The sequence below is a fragment of the Calonectris borealis genome, chromosome 15, assembly GCF_964195595.1.
Source record: "Calonectris borealis chromosome 15, bCalBor7.hap1.2, whole genome shotgun sequence".
NCBI classification, from domain to species: domain Eukaryota; kingdom Metazoa; phylum Chordata; class Aves; order Procellariiformes; family Procellariidae; genus Calonectris; species Calonectris borealis.
In genome coordinates, this window is record NC_134326.1 from 2,399,175 (window position 1) to 2,418,969 (window position 19,795).

A 19,795-nucleotide genomic window follows, 5' to 3' on the forward strand; every position below is an offset into this window, starting at 1 on the left:
TGGGCTGTGATGGGTTTGAGTTCCCGAAGGAAATTTCTCCCACCGTGCGTTGTTTGGATTCTTTGGAGCCTGTTTGCACAGACGTGCAAGTACGTGGAGCTTGGGCTTGTGTTTCAGTTCAAGCTGGCCAGCACTGTGAAGGACCACAAAAAGGGCTTTTTAAAATATGTTGACAGCAAAAGGAGGATCAGAGATAACATCAGTCTGTTATTTGATGAGGTCGGCCACCTCACAAATAGGGATGTAGGCAAAGCAGAGATGTTTAATGGCTTCTTTGCCTGTGTCTTTAACACCAATGATGAGCCCTGGGACCCCCGGAGCCCTGTGTTGGAAGAGCGTGAGTGCAGGAAATATAAACCCCCAGCCAACTGTGAACTCGTTTGAGACTTGCTGCTCCAGCTGGAGACACCTAAGTCTATGGAGCCCAATGGGATTCACCCCAGGGTACTGTAAGAGCTGGCCGATGTTATCACAGGACCTCTCCATTATTTTTCAATGGTCTTGGGAGTGCGGAGAGGTCCCAGGCAACTGGAAGCTGGCAAATATTGTCCCAATTTTCAAGAAGGGTAAGAAGGAAGACCCTGGCAATTACAGGCCTGTCAGTCTCACTTCAGTGCCTGGTAAAATTGTGGGGAAGGTTATTCTGGGAGTGACTGAAAAACACTTGAGAGACACTGCAGTCATTGGTCATAGCCAGCACGGGTTCAGGAAGGGAAAGTCCTGTTTAACTGACTTAATTTCCTTTTATGACAAGGTCAGCCATCTAGCTGAGCAAGGGAAGCCAGTAGATGTGGGGTTTTTTGGATTGTAGCAAATCTTTTGATACTGTCTCTCACCATATCCTTCTGGATAAAATGTCCAGCACACAGCTGTCATAACAGTTGTCGTAAGACAAGTCCATCGTACGTTGGGTGATCAATTGGCTGATGGGTTGGGATCAAAGAGTTCTAGTAAATGAGGTTACACCAGGCTGGCGGCCAGTCACCAGTGGGGTTCCGCAGGGTTTGATTTTCGGGCCAGTGCTCTTTAATGTTTTTATAAATGATCAGTAAGTTTGCTTAAGTAAGTTTGCTGACAATACTGAACTAGGAGGAGCTGCGGACTCCCTCGAGGGTAGAGAGGCCTTACAGAGAGATCTGGATAGACTAGAGATGTGGGCAATCACCAACCCTATGAAATTTAAGAAGAGCAAGTGCCAGATTGTGCACCTGGGATGGGGTAATCCTAGTTATATGTACAAATTGGGGGACGAGTGGCTGGAAAGCAGCCCTGCAGAAAGATACCTGGGGGTTTGGGTTGATGGCACGTTGAATGTGGGTCAACAGTGTGCCCTGGCAGCCAAAAGGGCCAGCCGTGTCCTGGGGTGCATCAAGCATAGCAAAACTAGCCAGTCGAGGGAGGTGATTGTCCCAGTCTACACTGCAGTGGTGCAGCCCCACCTCGAGTACTGTGTGCAGTTTTGGGTGCCTCAAGATAAGAAGGACATCAAACTATTAGAGTGTAGCAGAGCTGTTCTTTGCCTGTTACTTGCTGTGTTCTTTGAGAGGACTGGAGGCTGAAGGGTGTGGTGTTCTTCCAGAAGGGGAGGGATGGGAAGGTGCCGGAGCAGTCTGTCTGTCTTGCATAGGCTGGAGGAAAGCAGGAAGGTTGTTCCCTGTCCGGATGGGTGAAAGGCGGAAGGGAAAATGAATGGGAGCTCTTGCCAAAGGGCATGTCCGTGCTTCATGTTGAGCGTGGTGTAGACATGTAGAAAATCTTTTGGTAAAGGGGAAAAAGAAGAGTCAAGGATGGAAGCAGAAGAGAAGGTGAGGGAAGGATAGGGCAGGGCGAGGCAAAAAAGAAGAAGGAAGAGAAGGAAAAGAAGTAGAAAAGAGACAAAAGATGAAAGGAAGGGAAAGGAAGAGATGAAGAATGCAAAAGGAGGAGAAAAAGAACAAGAAAGAAGGAATGAAAGAGAGAGGAAGAAGGAAAAAAAGGACTGTATGCACGGAAAAAGCAAGGAAGGAAGACAGAAAGAAGGAAGAGAAAAGAAGGAAGGAAGGAAGAGACGATAGAGGAGATTACCAGGATGCTGATGTTATCTCTACATGCTGAATAGAGTTGAGGACCCTGGCATCCTTGGTACTCCGGCACACTGTGCAAGGCTTGATGAAAAGCGATGAGGAACAGGAAAGAGAGCTCTTGCCAGAGGGCATGTCTGTGCTCCGTGGTGAGAGTGATGTAGTCATATAGAAAACATGCTGGTAAAGGAGAGAAATAAGAGGCAAAGGGGGAAGAAGAAGGGAAGGGGAGGGAAGGACAAGGAAGAGAAAAGGAAAAAGAGGAGTAAGCAGAGAAGGAAGGAAAAAATAACAAAGAGAAAGAAAAGGAAACAAGAATGGAACAAGCATTAGACGGAGAGAATGAGTTTACTAGCATGCCCAGACGCTATCACTGTACACAGAAAGGTACAGCTGAGGGAGAGAAAGGAAGAAAGAAAAAAAGAAGCAAGGAAGTAATTAAGGAAGGAAGGCGAAAAAAAGGGAAGAAACCATGAAGGAGATTACCAGGATGCACCAACGTTATCCCGCAGAAGAATCGCAGCAGGAAAGGAAAAAGGCAAGGAAAGAATCTATGGAAGTAAAAAGCAAGGAAAGAAGAAAGAAAGACTAGAAGGGACGGAAGGAAGGAAGGAAGGAAGGAAGGAAGGAAGGAAGGAAGAGATGATAGACGAGATTAGGAGAATGCAGCAACGTAATCTCTAGAGGCGGAACGGAGTTGGTCCCTAACAGCCTCCGCCTTGGTCAGAGTAGCGCACTCCGGCGCTAATGCCCTGTAATTAGCGCTGATGCCCCGTAATTAGCGCTGATGGCTCCGTCTTTGACCGTCTCCGCCGCGGCGCCGGAGGCGACTGGTGAGCTGAGAGCGCGGGTCAAGAAGTGAGAAGGATGGAAAGAGAAGGGAAAGGGGAGTAAAGAATCGGGCAGGGCAAGGCAAGACCGAAAAGGAGAAGAAAGGGAAGGCACAGAAAAAAGGAGAAAGAGAAGAAGGAAAGAGGAGAAAGCAGGAAGAATTTGGAAAGAGAAGACAGAGGAAAGAGAAGAAGAGAAGAAAGAACAAAGAGGAAAAAAACAGTAGGAAAGAAAGGAAGAACGAGAGAAACGACTAAAACGAGATACGTCAAGGAAGAAAGAAGAAGAACAGAAGAAAGAGAAAGGAAAAGGGAAACAGCAAACAAGCAACGAAAATTAAAAAAAAAAAAAAGGAAAGAAAAAAGAAACAGAAAGAGGAGGAAGGGAGGCAGAGACGGCAGAGGAGATGAGGAGCGCGGGGCCGGGGCAGGAGCGTGCGAGGCGGCGGAGCAGCGCACGGTGTCGCTGCAGGCTCAGCAACGGCGGCGGAGCGGCGAGGCGGCTCCGCCCCGGCGCGGCGGAGAGCCCGGCTGTGAGCGCGGGGGGGCGGCGCGGGGCGGGCAGGAGAGCCGGTGCGTGCGGGCGGCGGCGCGGAGCCGTGCGGGGCCCGGGCGGGCGGCGGCGGCGGCGGCGATGGGCGTGTGCTGGGGGCCCGTGGTGCGGGTGCTGGTGCTGCAGGCGGCCTGGGCGCTGGGCGGCGGGCAGGTGCGCTACTCGGTGCCGGAGGAAGCCAAGGCCGGGACGGTGGTGGGCCGGCTGGCGCAGGACCTGGGCCTGGAGGCGGGCGAGCCGGAGGCGCGGCGGCTGCGGCTGGTGGCGCAGGGCCGGCGGGCGAGCGTGGAGGTGAGCGGGGCGAGCGGGGCGCTGGTGGTGAGCTCGCGGCTGGACCGGGAGGAGCTGTGCGGGAAGAGCGCGCCGTGCGCCCTGCGGCTGGAGGTGCTGGTGGAGCGGCCGCTGCGCGTCTTCCACGTGGAGCTGGAGGTCACCGACATCAACGACAACGCTCCGCTCTTCCCCGCCGCCCGGAAAAACCTCAGCATCGCGGAATTCACCACGCTGCCGGGGTCTCGTTTCCCGCTGGAGGGCGCGTCGGATGCAGATGTCGGAGCCAACGCGCAGCTCTCCTACACACTCAGCCCCAGCGAGCATTTCCGTCTGGATTTACAAAAGTGGAATGAGCGAAATATTGTACCCGATCTTGTTTTAACGAAACCGCTGGACCGGGAGACGATGCCCGTGCACCGTTTGGTGTTGACGGCGAGTGACGGTGGCCGGCCGTCGCTGACGGGCACGATGGAGCTGGTGATCTCGGTGCTGGACGCGAACGACAACGCGCCCCAGTTCAACCAGTCGGTGTATAAAGTGCAGCTGCCGGAGAGCGCTGCAGAGGGGACGCTGGTGGCGCGGCTGAACGCCACGGATCCGGACGAGGGAATTAACAGTGAGGTGACCTACACGGCGACCCACTTCTTTCCCCTGAGTGGAAGAGATGTGATTACCGTCAATCCGAATACGGGGGAGATCCGTCTCACGGGCGCCCTGGACTTCGAAGAAGTCAGTATATTTGATTTCCGTATTGAAGCAAGGGACAAAGGGACGCCGCCGCTGTCGGGTCACTGCAGCGTGGAGCTGGAGGTGCTGGACGTGAACGACAACGCGCCGGAGGTGTGGGTGACGTCGCTGTCGGTGCCGGTGCCGGAGGACGCGGCGGTGGGGACGGTGGTGGCGCTGCTGAGCGTGTCGGACCGGGACTCGGGGGCGAACGGGCGGGTGCGCTGCGCGGTGCGGCCGGCGGCGCCGTTCGGGCTGGTGGCGAGGTTGGCGGGCTCGTACTCGCTGGTGCTGCGGGAGGCGCTGGACCGGGAGCGGGTGGCGGAGTACGAGGTGGAGGTGCGGGCGGAGGACGGCGGGGCGCCGCCGCTGCGCGCCAGCCGCGGGCTGCGGGTGCCGGTGTCGGACGTGAACGACAACGCGCCGGCGTTCGCGCAGGCCGTGTACACGGTGCTGGCGCGGGAGAACAACGCGGCGGGCGCGGAGCTGGCGCGGCTGTGGGCGCGGGACCCGGACGAGGCGGGCAACGGGCGCGTGAGCTACTCGGTGGCGGAGGGCGGCGGCGGCGGCGGCGGGGGCGCGGCGGCGGGCGGCGGGTGGCGTCCGGCGTCGAGCTACGTGTCGGTGGACGCGGAGAGCGGGCGGCTGTGGGCGCTGCAGCCGTTGGACTACGAGGCGGTGCAGGTGCCGCAGTTCGAGGTGCGGGCGGTGGACGCGGGGGAGCCGCCGCTGTGCGGCAACGCCACGGTGCAGCTCTTCGTGGTGGACGAGAACGACAACGCGCCGGCGCTGCTGGCGCCTGCCGGCGTCGGGCCGGGGCCCGGGGCCGCGGTCTCGGCGGCGTCGGGGCCGGTCTCGGGGGCGTTGTGGGCGTGGGCGGCGTGGGGGGCGCCGGCGGGGCAGGTGGTGGCGAAGATCCGCGCGGTGGACGCGGACTCGGGCTACAACGCGTGGCTGCGCTACGAGCTGTGGGAGCCGCGGGGGAAGGGCCCGTTCCGCGTGGGGCTGTACAGCGGCGAGGTGAGCACGGCGCGGGCGCTGGAGGAGGCGGACGGCCCGCGGCAGAGGCTGGTGATCGTGGTGCGGGACCACGGGGAGCCGGCGCGCTCGGCCACGGCCACGCTGAGCGTGTCGCTGGGGGAGGCCGCCGAGGCGGCGCTGGCGGCCGCGGGCTCGTCCTCGTCCTCGCCGGGGGCGGGGCTGCGGCCGGCGGCGGGCACGGAGGCCGGCGCGACGGCGGCGTCGTCGACGAACGTGTGGCTGGTGGTGGCCATCTGCGCGGTGTCGAGCCTGTTCCTGCTGGCGGTGGTGCTGTACGGGGCGTCGCGGTGGGCGCCGCGGGCGGCCGTGCTGTCGGGGCCCGGGCCGGCGACGCTGGTGTGCGCCAGCGAAGTGGGGAGCTGGTCGTACTCGCAGCGGCAGAGCCGGAGCCTGTGCGTGGCGGACGGCGCGGGCAAGAGCGACCTGATGGTTTTCAGCCCCAACTTCCCGGCGCCGCCCGGCCCCGCGGCGAAGGAGACGCAGCCGGAGCCTCCCGCTCTCCCGGACACGGTCAGTGGCCCTCCCTTCCCCGCCTCTCGCCCCCGCCTTCCCCCTCGTCCTCGCCCTTCCTTCTCGCCCTGGGGCTGGGGAGGCGCTGGTGGGAGCCGGGCTGAGCCCGCGGGGCGTGCGGGCGGTGGGTGCTTGGCGGGTGCTTAAGGATGTGAAGGGGCCCTTTGCATCTGCCTTGGCGTCCTTGCCGGAGCCCCTCGGCTGTCGCTTTGGGGGCAAAAGGAAAGGTATTGCCGCAGGCAGCAGCAGTTGCCGTCGGCAGCTGAGGTTTGCTGTTCTGGGTGGGAGTTGTTCTCCCGTAGAATTAAATCGCTGCCGATGTCGATGAGAGGTGCCACGGCACTGGCTTCGGACATGCTCTCGCTTGGTGTTGTTTCCACCCGAGCTTGCTGAAGTTCTGCAAGACACGCAGGCTGCACTCTTTACTGCCTTATTGCCTTTGCTGAGTGCAGCCCGTGCTGGTATGAGATGTGGTTTCTTGTGGAAAACTCTGTCCTCCTCCTCCCTGATTCTCCTTTGCCAAAGACATGATGGAAGGTGACAGTCGGGATTCAGGGTTTTCTGTGCCCATGGTGTAATTTCTCCATTTGTATTCACCCACCAGAGTCATTATGAAAGCAGGGAAGGCAATACGGACTTTTCCTGTGTTCTTTTTCCAAGTATGTTGTTACTGGTGTTACTGTAGCAAGCTAAGTGTATCAGGAGCCACACTGTTTCAAAAGCCCTGGAAATCTTATTTTATGAAAAGAAAAACAAATAAAGAAAAAAAAAACCATAACCAAAGAACCACTGATCCCTAACAAAACCCAAATCAAATTCTCCCAACAGTCGCTATCATCTGTTACGGTGGTGTGCTCATCAACGTTTTGGTTTTTCCTTCAGCACATGAAATCAATGCCTTTGTCATCAGAGCTGTCCCAACATCACTTTCAGAAATAGTATTGCTCCCAGGTTTGCACATTTCCACCCAAGGTATCTGAAGCATTGCCAAACATGAAGGGTCAGCAGCAGAGGGTCTGCCAACACCGTGTATATGGTACCATCTGTATGTTTACTATGGTGCTCTCATTGCAGGGAAGGGCCTGCAAAAGGTGGAGCGAGCCCTGAGGTGGGAAAGGAAACTGTGGCATGTCACAGAAGGGAATGTGGCAGTGGCATTGAGTAGGGCCTGGCCCTTTCCTGATGTGACTTTGAGCAGTGGGAACACTTGTCTGAGGGAACTGGAAATCCTTGGGAAGACCATGGGCCGTGTTGTAAGAAGAGAAGAATGGGAGATGTGTGCTTGTCTGGAGAACGCAAGTCGCAGAGTGGGGAATGGAGGATGCCTAGAGGAAAGCCCGAGGCAGGATGGGCACGGAGTGTTCTTTTGCAGGATCCTTTCTCAGGCTCCCAAGGATCTTGGAGTTGGAGGCCTTCCTGGTCTTGAGCTAGTGTGTGGTATTGAAATGTCCACAATGTCCTTTGAGATTGTAAATATTTTGCACCAGGGTCAGTCGCTTGTGCTGCTGCCTGCCTGATGTAGGGAATGTGTTGGTAAGAGGGGGTGAGATGCAGACTGCTGAATACTGTCTGATGAACCTTTTTGCTCCTGTTTTGGGCAAGGTGTTTTGGGAGGGTGGTGCTTCAATCTGCTGTCCCTGTGTTGTGGTGGGCATCTACAGGAGCTTCCAGAGCCGTTGATGTTGCCACGATGGTTCCTTGCTCCTCCTCAGGCAGGATTTATAAGGGCATATGAGGAGGTGGGTATAATCTTGACCTCGCCTGCTTGTGCATTTGCACAGTCGGCCTCAGTACAGATGCTGTGTCCCCTTGTCATGCTTTACTCATTTGATTACATGCACGTACACGCCAAACCCTCCAGAGCAGGAGCCCAGCTCTCTTTTTCGATGGTACAAATTCTGCCAGCCAGTTGATACCGTGAGTGTGCTTATGCTTCGGCATTTGGTGTGGTTCTGTCAAAGAATAAAATCTGTGTGGAGTGGGATCTGAGCTGTCACACCTCTAATGAAAGAATCCTTAAGAACTCTAATGTGCAGCTCTGTGGTGTGTTTATCTGAGATTGCTGAAAAGGCAGGAGGATTCAGGGTTCACACAGCTGAGAAGAGCCTGCCAGACGCTATGTGGCTTTGCAGTCTTCCATATGTTCTTTGTGCCGATCGTGAGGGAAGGTGAGGATGTGCCAAGGCCTGGGTCATGCTCAGAGCTGGGTTTAGAGCTGGGGCCTGTTACTGTGGTGGAGCAATGCCTTAGTGCATTAGCAATGCCTTAGACGCTCTCGCTTGCTGGAGTGTAGCATTTCCACCCGAGCTTGCTGAAGTTCTACAAGAGACACAGGCTGTGGAGGTGACAGTCCCTCAGCGCTATTTATTCCCTTATTACCATTGCTGACTGCAGGCTGTGCTGGTATCAGCATTGTCGAAAGCTCTGTCCTCCTCTTCTTTGGTTGTCCTCTGGGAGAGATGTGATGGAAGGTGACAATTGGGATTTGAAGGTTTTCTCTCCCCATGGAGAGAAAAATTCTCCGTTTTGGTTGTACTACCAGACTCATTATGAAAGTAGGGAAGGCATTGCGGACTTTTCCTGTGTTCTTTTTTCAAGTATGTTGTAACCATCTTAGTAGTATAAAGTGTTCAGGGAGAGGAGTGTGATGCAAGATAGGTGTCAGAAACAGGAATTTTCTTTTTCTTTTCCTGCTCCGCCTGTCCCCCAGGTTGTGGGTTTGCGTTCCTGGCCAGAGAAGTAGCGTGAAATGCCCTGGCCTGTTTTGATGTTCTTTCAAAATTTGTATCAACAGCCACATTGTTTCAAAAGCCCTGGAAATCTTATTTTCTGAAAAGAAAGAAAGATCTTTCAACAACAACAACAAAAAAGAACCACCCCTCCCTAATAAAACCCAAAGCAAATTCTCCTACACAGTCGATATCATCTGTTACGGTGGTGTGCTCATCAACATTTTGGTTTTTCTCTCAGAGCATGAAATCAATGCCCTTGCCATTTAGGGTTATCCCAACATCACCTTTAGGAAGAGTATTGCTCCCAGGTCCACCACTTTTCCATCTGAGATAGCTGAAGCATTGCCAAAAATGAAGGGTCAGCAGCAGAGGGTCTGCCAGACACGATGTATATGATGCCATCTGTAATGTTACTATGGTGCTCTCCTTGATGGGAAGGGTAAGCAAAAGTCAGATTGAGCCTCCACTGTCTGATGAACCTTTTTGCTCCTGTTTTGGCCAAGGTGTTGTGGGAGGGTAGTGCTTCAACCTGCTGTCCTTGTGTAGTGGTGGGCATCTATAGCAGCTTCCACAGCTGTTGATGTTGCCAGGATCATAGAATCATAGAATGGTTTGGGTTGGAGGGGACCTTTAAAATTGTCTAGTTCCAACCCGCCTGCAACGAGCAGGCACATCTTCCACTAGATCAGGTTGCTCAAAGCCTCATCCAACCTGGCCTTGAACACTTCCAGGGAGGGGGCATCCACAACTCCTGTGGGCAACCTGTTCCAGTGTCCCACCACCTTCACAGGGGAGGATTAATATCTAATCTAAAACTACCCTCTTTCAGTTTAAAAACGTTACCCCTCATCCCATCACTACACTCCCTGATAAAGAATCCCTCCCCATCTTCCCTGTCGGCCCCCTTTAAGCAGTGGAAGGCTGCTATAAGGTCTCCCCAGAGCCTTCCCTTCTCTAGGCTAAACAACGCCAACTCTCTCAGCCTGTCCTCAAAGGGGAAGTGCTCCAGCCCCCCGATCACCTTTGTGGCCCTCCTCTGGACCTGCTCAAGCAAGCCCATGTCTTTCTTATGCTGTGAACCCCAAGCTGAACACAGTGCTCCAGGTGGGGAGTCACAAGAGCGGAGTGGAGGGGGAGAATCACCTCCCCCGACCTGCTAGCCACACTTCTTTTGATGCAGCCCAGGGCATGATTGGCTTTCTGGGCTGTGAGCGCACATTGCTGGCTCATATTCAGTTTTTCATCCACCAGTACTCCCAAGTCCATCTCCAGAGGCCCGCTCCCCCTTCCCCCTAGGTTGTGGATGGCATTCCTGGCCAGTGAAGTGTCATGATGTACACTGGCCTGTTTTGATGTTCTTTCAGTGTTTGGATCAGCAGCAACAACCTTACTACAGCTCTGTAAACCTTCTTTTCAACCAAAAAAACCCCAAACCAAATAACCCCAAATTTTCCTACACATTAGATATCATCCGTTACAGTGCTGTGCTCGTCAGCATTTGGATTACTCTCTCACAGTAGGAAATCAATGCCCGTTGTCATTAGGGCTGTCCCGACATCATGGGTTTATGAAAGGCATAAACCTGATCTCCTTCTATGACAAGCTGACCCACTTAGTGGATGAGGGATGGCAGTGGGTGCTGTTTACCTGGACTTTAATAAAGCCTTTGACACCATTTCCCACAGCTTTCTCCTGGAGAAATTGGCTGCTCGTGGCTTGGACGGGTGTACCCTTTGCTGGGTAAACAACTGGCTGGATGGCTGGGCCCAAAGAGTTGTGGTGACTGGAGTTCAATCCAGTTGGCGGCCGATCACCACAAGTGGTGTTCCCCAGGGCTCAGTATTGGGGCCAGTTCTGTTTCATATCTTTATCAATGATCTGCATGCGGGGATCGAGTGCACCCTCAGTAAGTTTGTAGACGACAGCAAGTTGTCTCTTCAGAGGAATCTGGACAGGTTGGATTGGTAGGCTGAGGCCAGTTGTATGAGGTGCAACAAGGCCAAGTGCTGCATCCTGCACTTGGGTCACAACAACCCCATGCAACGCTACAGGCTTGGGGAAGAGTGGCTGGAAAGCAACCCAGTGGAAAAAGACCTGGGGATATTGGTTGACAGCCGGCTGAATATGAGCCATCAGTGTGCCCAGGTGGCCAAGAAGGCCAATAGCATCCTGACTTGTTTGAGAAATAGCGCAGCCAGCAGGACTAGGGAAGTGATCATCCCTTTGTACTGGGCACTGGTGAGACCACACCTCAAATACTGTGTTCAGTTTTGGGCCCCTCACTGTAAGAAAGACATTGGGGTGCTGGAGCATGTCCAAGGAAGAGCAAGGAAGTTGGTGAAGGGCCTATAGAACAAGACTTCTGAGGAGCGGCTGAGGGAGCAAGGGGTTGTTTGGTCTGGAGAAAAGGAGGCTGAGGGGTGAGCTCTACAACTACCTGAAAGGAGGTTGTAATGAGGTGGGTGTTGGTCTCTATTCCCAAGTAGTAAGTGATAGGACGAGAGGAAATGACCTCAAGTTGCACCAGAGGAGGTTTAGATTGGATATTGAGGAAAAATTTCTTCACTGACAGGATTGTCAAACATTGGAACAGGCTGCCGCGAGAAGTGGTTGAGTTACCATCCCTGGAGGTATTTAAAATATGTGTAGACGTGGCGTTTATAGGGATATGGTTTAGTGGTGGACTTGGCCGTGTTGGACTCAATGATGTCAAGGGTCTTTTCCAACATCAATGATTCTGTGATTCTATAATCATCTTTGGAAGTAGTATTGCTCCCAGGTGTGTAAGATTTCCATCTGAGATTGCTGAAGCATTGCAAAACATGAAGGGTAAGCTGTGGAGAGTCTGCTGGACACCATGTCTGCGATACCATCTTTGTGTTTTTCTATGGTGCTGTCATTGATGGAAGGGTCCACAAAAGCTGGAGTGAGCCCTGAGGTGGGAAAGGAACCTGTGGCATGTCGCAGAGGGGAATGTGTCAGTGGCACTGAGTAGGGCCTGGCCATGTCCTGATGTGAAGGGTGATCTTGAGCAGTGGGAAGATTTGTCTGAGGGAACTGGAAATCCTTGGGAAGATCATGTCACAAGAGAAGAATGGGAGATGATGTGCTTGTCTGGAGAACAGGTTGCAGAGTGGGGAATGGAGGATGCTTAGAGGAAAGCATGAGGCAGGAAGGCCACAGAGTGTTCTTGCCCAGGATCCTTTCCCAGGCTGCAAGGGTGTGGAGTTGGAGGCCTTCCTGATGTTGAGATAGTGTATGGTATTGAAATGCCCCCAATGTCTTTTGAGGTTATGAAGATCCCCCACCAGAGAGAGTCCCTTGTGCTGCTGCCTGCCTGACGTAGGCAATGTGTTGGTAAGAGGGTAAGAGATGCAGCCTGCTGAATAATGTCTGATGAACCTTTTTGCTCCTGTTCTGGACAAGGTGTTGTGGGAGGGTAGTGCTTCAGTCTGGTGTCCTTGTGTAGTGGTGGGCATCTATAGCAGCTTCTGCATCCATTGATGTTGCCATGATTGTTCCTTGCTCCTCCTCAAATGGGATTTGTAAGCAAATGTGATTTGGAGGTGTGTGTAATCTGCGTGGGCTTGACTTCCCCTTCTTGTGCACTTGGTAGAGACGGCCTCGGTAGAGATGGTGTGTCCCCTTGTCATGCTTAACTCAGATATGTGCACGTACACGCCAAATCCTTCACAGCAGCCCAGCTCTGGTTTTGTGTGGTACAAATCCTCCCACCCAGTTGATATCGTGAGTGCATTGCGGCTCAGCATTTGGCGTGGTTCTCTCAAACAATAAAATCCGTGCAGACTGGATGAGAGCTGTCACAGCTCTAATCACAGAATCCTTAAGAACTCTACAGTACAGCTCTGTGGTGTTTCCATCCGAGATTGCTGAAAAAGATTGAGGCTGAAGGTCTTGCAACTGGGAAGAGTCTGCCAGAGAGTGAGTATCTCTGCAGTCCTCCATGTGTTCTTTGTGCCAATCATGAGGGAAGGTGAGGATGTGCAAAGGCCTGTGTCACGCTGAGACTGGGTTTTATTGCTGGGGCACGCTGTTGTGGTTGAGCAATGTCTGGGTATTGTGGCAGTGATCCTCTGAGTGGCACGGAGTAAGGTAACCAGTGATGCTACAGGTAAGTCACTCACACCTGAAGTGGATGTGTTTGAGAGGCAGGTGTACTTTTGTTCCTGTTCAGTTGTGGCATCTTTATGTTGGATCGACGGAATGTTGCCTGGATTGTAATGCCTGTGGGTTTGGAGCAGCAAAGCACCAGTGCCTGCTCTCGTTCTTTTCCCGCTGCTTCTAGGCCCAGTGGGAGCAAGTGGCAGCGAGGACAGAGGGAGGAGGGACCCCAGTGCATTTCTTGGAGTGGATGTGTTGGGCATGAAGGAGATGTTCTCAGTGCAAATGTCGTGCTGTTACCTTGGTGGCTTTTGTCTGGCTGTGTGATGCGTGGATCATGCTAACGAAGGAGAGGTATTCCACGGGGACTAAATCCCTTGGGTAACAAGGTTCTTGCTGCAATGTCCTGGCATTGCATGCCTGCCGGCAAGTTAAAGCAAGTGCTTGCCCTTCAGCGTGCAGGTGAAAATGAATCTGGAAGAATAGCTCTTCATCAAGGTACATGAAGAGTTCTCAGGAGCTGCAGTTGCCCCATGCATTTTCAGCCTTCGTAGAGGACTGTAGTGCTGGGCTGTGATGGGTTTGAGTTCCTGAAGGAAATTTCTCCCACCGTGCGTTGTTTGGACTCTTTGGAGCCTGTTTGCACAGACGTGCAAGTACGTGGAGCTTGGGCTTGTGTTTCAGTTCAAGCTGGCCAGCACTGTAAAGGACAAGAAAAAGGGCTTTTTTAAATATGTTGACAGCAAAAGGAGGATCAGAGATAACATCAGTCCGTTACTTGATGAGGTCGGCCACCTCACAAATAGGGATGTAGGCAAAGCAGAGATGTTTAATGGCTTCTTTGCCTGTGTCTTTAACACCAATGATGAGCCCTGGGACCCCCGGAGCCCTGTGTTGGAAGAGCGTGAGTGCAGGAAATATAAACCCCCAGCCAACTGTGAACTCGTTTGAGACTTGCTGCTCCAGCTGGAGACACCTAAGTCTATGGAGCCCCAGGGTACTGAAAGAGCTGGCCGATGTTATCATGGGACCTCTCTCCATTATTTTTCAATGGTCTTGGGAGTGTGGAGAGGTCGATGGAGGTGATGTCCCAGTCTACACTGCAGCGGTGCGGCCCCACCTTGAGCATTGTGTGCAGTTTTGGGCACCTCAAGATAAGAAGGACATCAAACTGTTAGAGTGTAGCAGAGCTGTTCTTTGCCATATGATCGCCTGTTATTTGCCGTGTTCTTTGAGAGGACTGGAGGCTGAAGGATGTGGTCTTCTTCCAGAAGGGGAGGGAAGCGGACGTGAAGGGGCAGTCTGTCTGTCTTGCATAGGCTGGAGGAAAGCAGGAAGGTTTTCCCCATCTGGATGGATGGAAGGCAGAAGGGAAAATGAATGAGAGCTCTTGCCAAAGGGCATGTCCGTGCTTCATGTTGAGCGTGGTGTAGACATGTAGAAAATCTTTTGGTAAAGGGAAAAAAGAAGAGTCAAGGATGGAAGCAGAAGAGAAGGTGAGGCAATAATACAGCAGGGTAAGGCAAAAAAAAAAAAAAAAGAAGGAAAAGAAGGAAAAGAAGTAGGAAAGAGAAAAAAGACGAAAGGAAGAAAAGAAAGAGTCATATAGAAAACACGTTGGTAAAGGAGGCAAGAGAGAAAGAGTGAAGAAGAAGAGAATGGGAGGAAAGGACAGTGAAGAGAGGAGAAGGAGAAAGAGGAGAAAGCAGAGAAGGAAGGAAGAAACAACAGAGGGAAAGAAAAGCAATCCAGAACAAAGCAAGCAATAGAGAGAAAGAAGATAAAATGAGAAAAAAAAAGAAAAACAAAAAAGAAACAAGTTTCCTTGCATGCCCGGACGCTATCCCTGTACACAGAAAGGTGGTGAGGGAGAGAAAGGAATAAAGAAGGCAAGAAAGAAAGAAAGAAAGAAAGAAAGAAAAAAGCACAGAAGAAAGAAAGGAAGCAAGGAAGAAATTAAGGAAAGAAGGAAGATAACAAGAGAAAAAAGGAAGAAACTGTAAAGGAGATTGCCAGGGTGCAGCAAAGATATCTTGCAGAAGAATCCGGAAGGAAAGGAAAAAGGAAAGGAGGGAATCTATGCAAGTAAAAAGCAAGAAAGGAAGAAAGAAAGAAAGGGAAGGAAGGAAGAGGTGATAGACGAGATTAGGAGAACGCAGCAACGTAACCTCTAGAGGCGGAACGGAGTTGGTCGCTAACCGCCTCCCCCTTGGTCAGAGTAGCGCGCTCCGGCGCTGATGCCCCGTAATTAGCGCTAATGCCCCGTAATTAGCGCTGATGGCTTTGTCTTTGATGGTCTCCGCCGCGGCGCCGGAGGCGACTGGTGAGCTGCGAGCGGGGGTAAAGAAGAGAGAAGGATGGGAAGAAAAGGGAAAGCCATCGGGTAAAAATCGGGCAGGGCAGGGCAAGACCGAAAAGGAGAAAGAACAGAAGGAGGACAAGGAACAAATGGAAGAAGAAGGAGACGGAGTAAAAAGAAGATAGTAGAAAGAGAAGAAAACAAAGTAGGAAAGAGAAAGGAAGAAAGAGATAAGGAACGAAGAGCACTGAAAGAAAGAAAGAAAAGAAGAAAGAAATAAAGAAAGAAAGAGGAAGAAGGAAAGGAAGAGAAAAGGAAGGAATCTATGCAAGCAAACAGCAAGCAAGAAACAAAAAAGAAATAAGGAGGAAAAAAAGAGGAAAAAAGAGGAAAAGAAAGAATAAAAAGAAAGAGGTGAAGGCAGAGACGGCAGAGGAGATGAGCAGCGCGGGGCCGGGGCAGGAGCGTGCGAGGCGGCGGAGCAGCGCACGGTGTCGCTGCAGGCTCAGCAACGGCGGCGGAGCGGCGAGGCGGCTCCGCCCCGGCGCGGCGGAGAGCCCGGCTGTGAGCGCGGGGGGGCGGCGCGGGGCGGGCAGGAGAGCCGGTGCGTGCGGGCGGCGGCGGGGAGCCGTGCGGGGCCCGGGCGGGCGGCGGCGGCGGCGGCGGCGATGGGCGTGTGCTGGGGGCCCGTGGTGCGGGTGCTGGTGCTGCAGGCGGCCTGGGCGCTGGGCGGCGGGCAGGTGCGCTACTCGGTGCCGGAGGAAGCCAAGGCCGGGACGGTGGTGGGCCGGCTGGCGCAGGACCTGGGCCTGGAGGCGGGCGAGCCGGAGGCGCGGCGGCTGCGGCTGGTGGCGCAGGGCCGGCGGGCGAGCGTGGAGGTGAGCGGGGCGAGCGGGGCGCTGGTGGTGAGCTCGCGGCTGGACCGGGAGGAGCTGTGCGGGAAGAGCGCGCCGTGCGCCCTGCGGCTGGAGATGCTGGTGGAGCGGCCGCTGCGCGTCTTCCACGTGGAGCTGGAGGTCACCGACATCAACGACAACGCTCCGCTCTTCCCCGCCGCCCGGAAAAACCTGAGTTTACCGGAGAACTCCCCTGCGGGGTCTCGGTTTCCGCTGGAGGGCGCGTCGGATGCAGATGTCGGAGCCAACGCGCAGCTCTCCTACACACTCAGCCCCAGCGAGCACTTTACGCTCGATGTTAAATCCTCTGATGAATACAGGAAATCTCTATTCCTGGTGCTCGCGCAACCGCTGGACCGGGAGACGATGCCCGTGCACCGTTTGGTGTTGACGGCAAGTGACGGGGGCCGGCCGTCGCTGACGGGCACGATGGAGCTGGTGATCTCGGTGCTGGACGCGAACGACAACGCGCCCCAGTTCAACCAGTCGGTGTATAAAGTGCAGCTGCCGGAGAGCGCTGCAGAGGGGACGCTGGTGGCGCGGCTGAACGCCACGGATCCGGACGAGGGTCTCAGTAAGGAGTTTTCTTACAGCATCGTCAGTTCGGTTCCTGCTGGTAACAAAGATCTCTTCACCATTGATGCGAAGACGGGCGAGATCCGACTGACGGGCGCCCTGGACTTCGAAGAGGTCCCTTTACACGAGTTGCAAGTGGAAGCGAGAGACAAAGGTTGGCCTCCGTTGTCGGGTCACTGCAGCGTGGAGCTGGAGGTGCTGGACGTGAACGACAACGCGCCGGAGGTGTGGGTGACGTCGCTGTCGGTGCCGGTGCCGGAGGACGCGGCGGTGGGGACGGTGGTGGCGCTGCTGAGCGTGTCGGACCGGGACTCGGGGGCGAACGGGCGGGTGCGCTGCGCGGTGCGGCCGGCGGCGCCGTTCGGGCTGGTGGCGAGGCTGGCGGGGTCGTACTCGCTGGTGCTGCGGGAGGCGCTGGACCGGGAGCGGGTGGCGGAGTACGAGGTGGAGGTGCGGGCGGAGGACGGCGGGGCGCCGCCGCTGCGCGCCAGCCGCGGGCTGCGGGTGCCGGTGTCGGACGTGAACGACAACGCGCCGGCGTTCGCGCAGGCCGTGTACACGGTGCTGGCGCGGGAGAACAACGCGGCGGGCGCGGAGCTGGCGCGGCTGTGGGCGCGGGACCCGGACGAGGCGGGCAACGGGCGCGTGAGCTACTCGGTGGCGGAGGGCGGTGGCGGCGGCGTGGGCGCGGCGGCGGGCGGCGGGTGGCGTCCGGCGTCGAGTTACGTGTCGGTGGACGCGGAGAGCGGGCGGCTGTGGGCGCTGCAGCCGTTGGACTACGAGGAGGTGCAGGTGCTGCAGTTCGAGGTGCGGGCGGTGGACGCGGGGGAGCCGCCGCTGTGCGGCAACGCCACGGTGCAGCTCTTCGTTGTGGACGAGAACGACAACGCGCCGGCGCTGCTGGCGCCTGCCGGCGTCGGGCCGGAGCCCGGGGCCGCGGTCTCGGCGGCGTCGGGGCCGGTCTCGGGGGCGTTGTGGGCGTGGGCGGCGTGGGGGGCGCCGGCGGGGCAGGTGGTGGCGAAGATCCGCGCGGTGGACGCGGACTCGGGCTACAACGCGTGGCTGCGCTACGAGCTGTGGGAGCCGCGGGGGAAGGGCCCGTTCCGCGTGGGGCTGTACAGCGGCGAGGTGAGCACGGCGCGGGCGCTGGAGGAGGCGGACGGCCCGCGGCAGAGGCTGGTGATCGTGGTGCGGGACCACGGGGAGCCGGCGCGCTCGGCCACGGCCACGCTGAGCGTGTCGCTGGGGGAGGCCGCCGAGGCGGCGCTGGCGGCCGCGGGCTCGTCCTCGTCCTCGCCGGGGGCGGGGCTGCGGCCGGCGGCGGGCGCGGAGGCCGGCGCGGCGTCGTCGTCGTCGACGAACGTGTGGCTGGTGGTGGCCATCTGCGCGGTGTCGAGCCTGTTCCTGCTGGCGGTGGTGCTGTACGGGGCGTCGCGGTGGGCGCCGCGGGCGGCCGTGCTGTCGGGGCCCGGGCCGGCGACGCTGGTGTGCGCCAGCGAAGTGGGGAGCTGGTCGTACTCGCAGCGGCAGAGCCGGAGCCTGTGCGTGGCGGACGGCGCGGGCAAGAGCGACCTGATGGTTTTCAGCCCCAACTTCCCGGCGCCGCCCGGCCCCGCGGCGAAGGAGACGCAGCCGGAGCCGCCCGCTCTCCCGGACACGGTCAGTGGCCCTCCCTTCCCCGCCTCTCGCCCCCGCCTTCCCCCTCGTCCTCGCGCTCCCTTCTCGCCCTGGGGGTGGGGAGGCGCTGGTGGGAGCCGGGCTGAGCCCGCGGGGCGTGCGGGCGGTGGGTGCTTGGCGGGTGCTTAAGGATGTGAAGGGGCCCTTTGCATCTGCCTTGGCGTCCTTGCCGGAGCCCCTCGGCTGTCGCTTTGGGGGCAAAAGGAAAGGTATTGCCGCAGGCAGCAGCAGTTGCCGTCGGCAGCTGAGGTTTGCTGTTCTGGGTGGGAGTTGTTCTCCCGTAGAATTAAATCGCTGCCGATGTCGATGAGAGGTGCCACGGTACCGGCTTTGGAGACGCTGTCGCGTGGTGTTGTGTAGCATTTCCACCCGAGCTTGCTGAAGTTCTGCAAGAGACGCAGGCTGTGGTGGTGAGAGTCCCCCAGGCACTCTTTACTCCCTTACTGCCTTTGCTGAGTGCAGCCCGTGCTGGTATGAGATGTGGTTTCTTGTGGAAAGCTCTGTCCTCCTCCTCTTTGACTATTCTTTGCAAGATCGTGATGGAAGGTGCCAGTAGGGATTCAGGGTTTTCTGTCCCCGTAGTGTAATTTCGCCATTTTGTTTGGCCCATCAGAGTCATTATCAAAGTCGGGAAGGCAATATGGATTTTTCCCATGTTCTTTTTTTCTACTTAGTAGTATAAAGTGTTCAGGGAGAGGAGTGTGATGCAAGGTAGGTGTCAGAAACGGGAATTGTCTTTTTCTTTTCCTGCTGCCCCTTTCCCCCAGGTTGTGGACTGCATTCCTTGCCAGTGAAGTGTTATGAAGTACGCTGGCCTGTTTTGATGTTCTGTCAACATTTGTATCAACAGCCACACTGTTTCAAAAGCCCTGGAAATTTTATTTTATGAAATGAAACAACAAACAAACATTGAAAAAAAACCAAATCCTAAGAACCGCCCCTCCCCAACAAAACCCAAATCAAATTTTCCCAACAATCGCTATCATCTGTTAGTTGGTGTGCTCATCAACATTTTGGTTTTTCTTTCAGCGCATGAAATCAATGCCATTGCCATCAGAGCTGTACCGATATTACTTTTAGAAATAGAATTGCTCCCAGGTCTGCCACCTTTGCACCCAAGGTAGCTGAAGCATTGCCAAACATGAAGGGTCAGCAGCAGAGAGCCTGCCAACACCATGTATATGATACCATCTGTATGTTTACTATGGTGCTCTCATTGATGGGGAGGGTCTGCAAAAGGTGAAGTGAGCCCTGAGGTGTGATAGAAACCTGTGGCACGTCACAGAAGGGAATGTGGCAGTGGCATTGAGTAGGGCCTGGCCCTTTCCTGATGTGAAGGGTGACCTTGAGCAGTGGGAAGCCTTGTCTGAGGGAACTGGAAATTCTTGGGAAGACCATGGTCTGTGTTATAAGAATGGGAGATGTGTGCTTGAAATGCCCACAATGTCCTTTGAGGTTATGAAGATCTCCCGCTAGAGACAGTCCCTTGTGCTGCTGCCT

At 55.4% G+C, this 19,795-nt stretch overlaps 2 protein-coding genes across 2 annotated transcripts; both read left to right on the top strand.

Annotated features, from left to right (window-relative positions):
* Nucleotides 1-1,008: 1,008 nt before the first annotated feature.
* LOC142088933 (protocadherin alpha-2-like) lies at nucleotides 1,009-10,048 on the top strand. The gene is made up of 2 exons (XM_075164807.1): nucleotides 1,009-5,993; nucleotides 10,022-10,048. Exons 1-2 carry the CDS (start codon nucleotides 3,525-3,527, stop codon nucleotides 10,046-10,048), a joined length of 2,496 nt encoding a protein of 831 aa, XP_075020908.1. The 5' UTR covers nucleotides 1,009-3,524.
* A 5,515-nt stretch (nucleotides 10,049-15,563) lies between these two features.
* LOC142088934 (protocadherin alpha-2-like) lies at nucleotides 15,564-19,089 on the top strand. The gene is made up of 2 exons (XM_075164808.1): nucleotides 15,564-18,277; nucleotides 19,063-19,089. Exons 1-2 carry the CDS (start codon nucleotides 15,815-15,817, stop codon nucleotides 19,087-19,089), a joined length of 2,490 nt encoding a protein of 829 aa, XP_075020909.1. The 5' UTR covers nucleotides 15,564-15,814.
* Nucleotides 19,090-19,795: the final 706 nt, after the last annotated feature.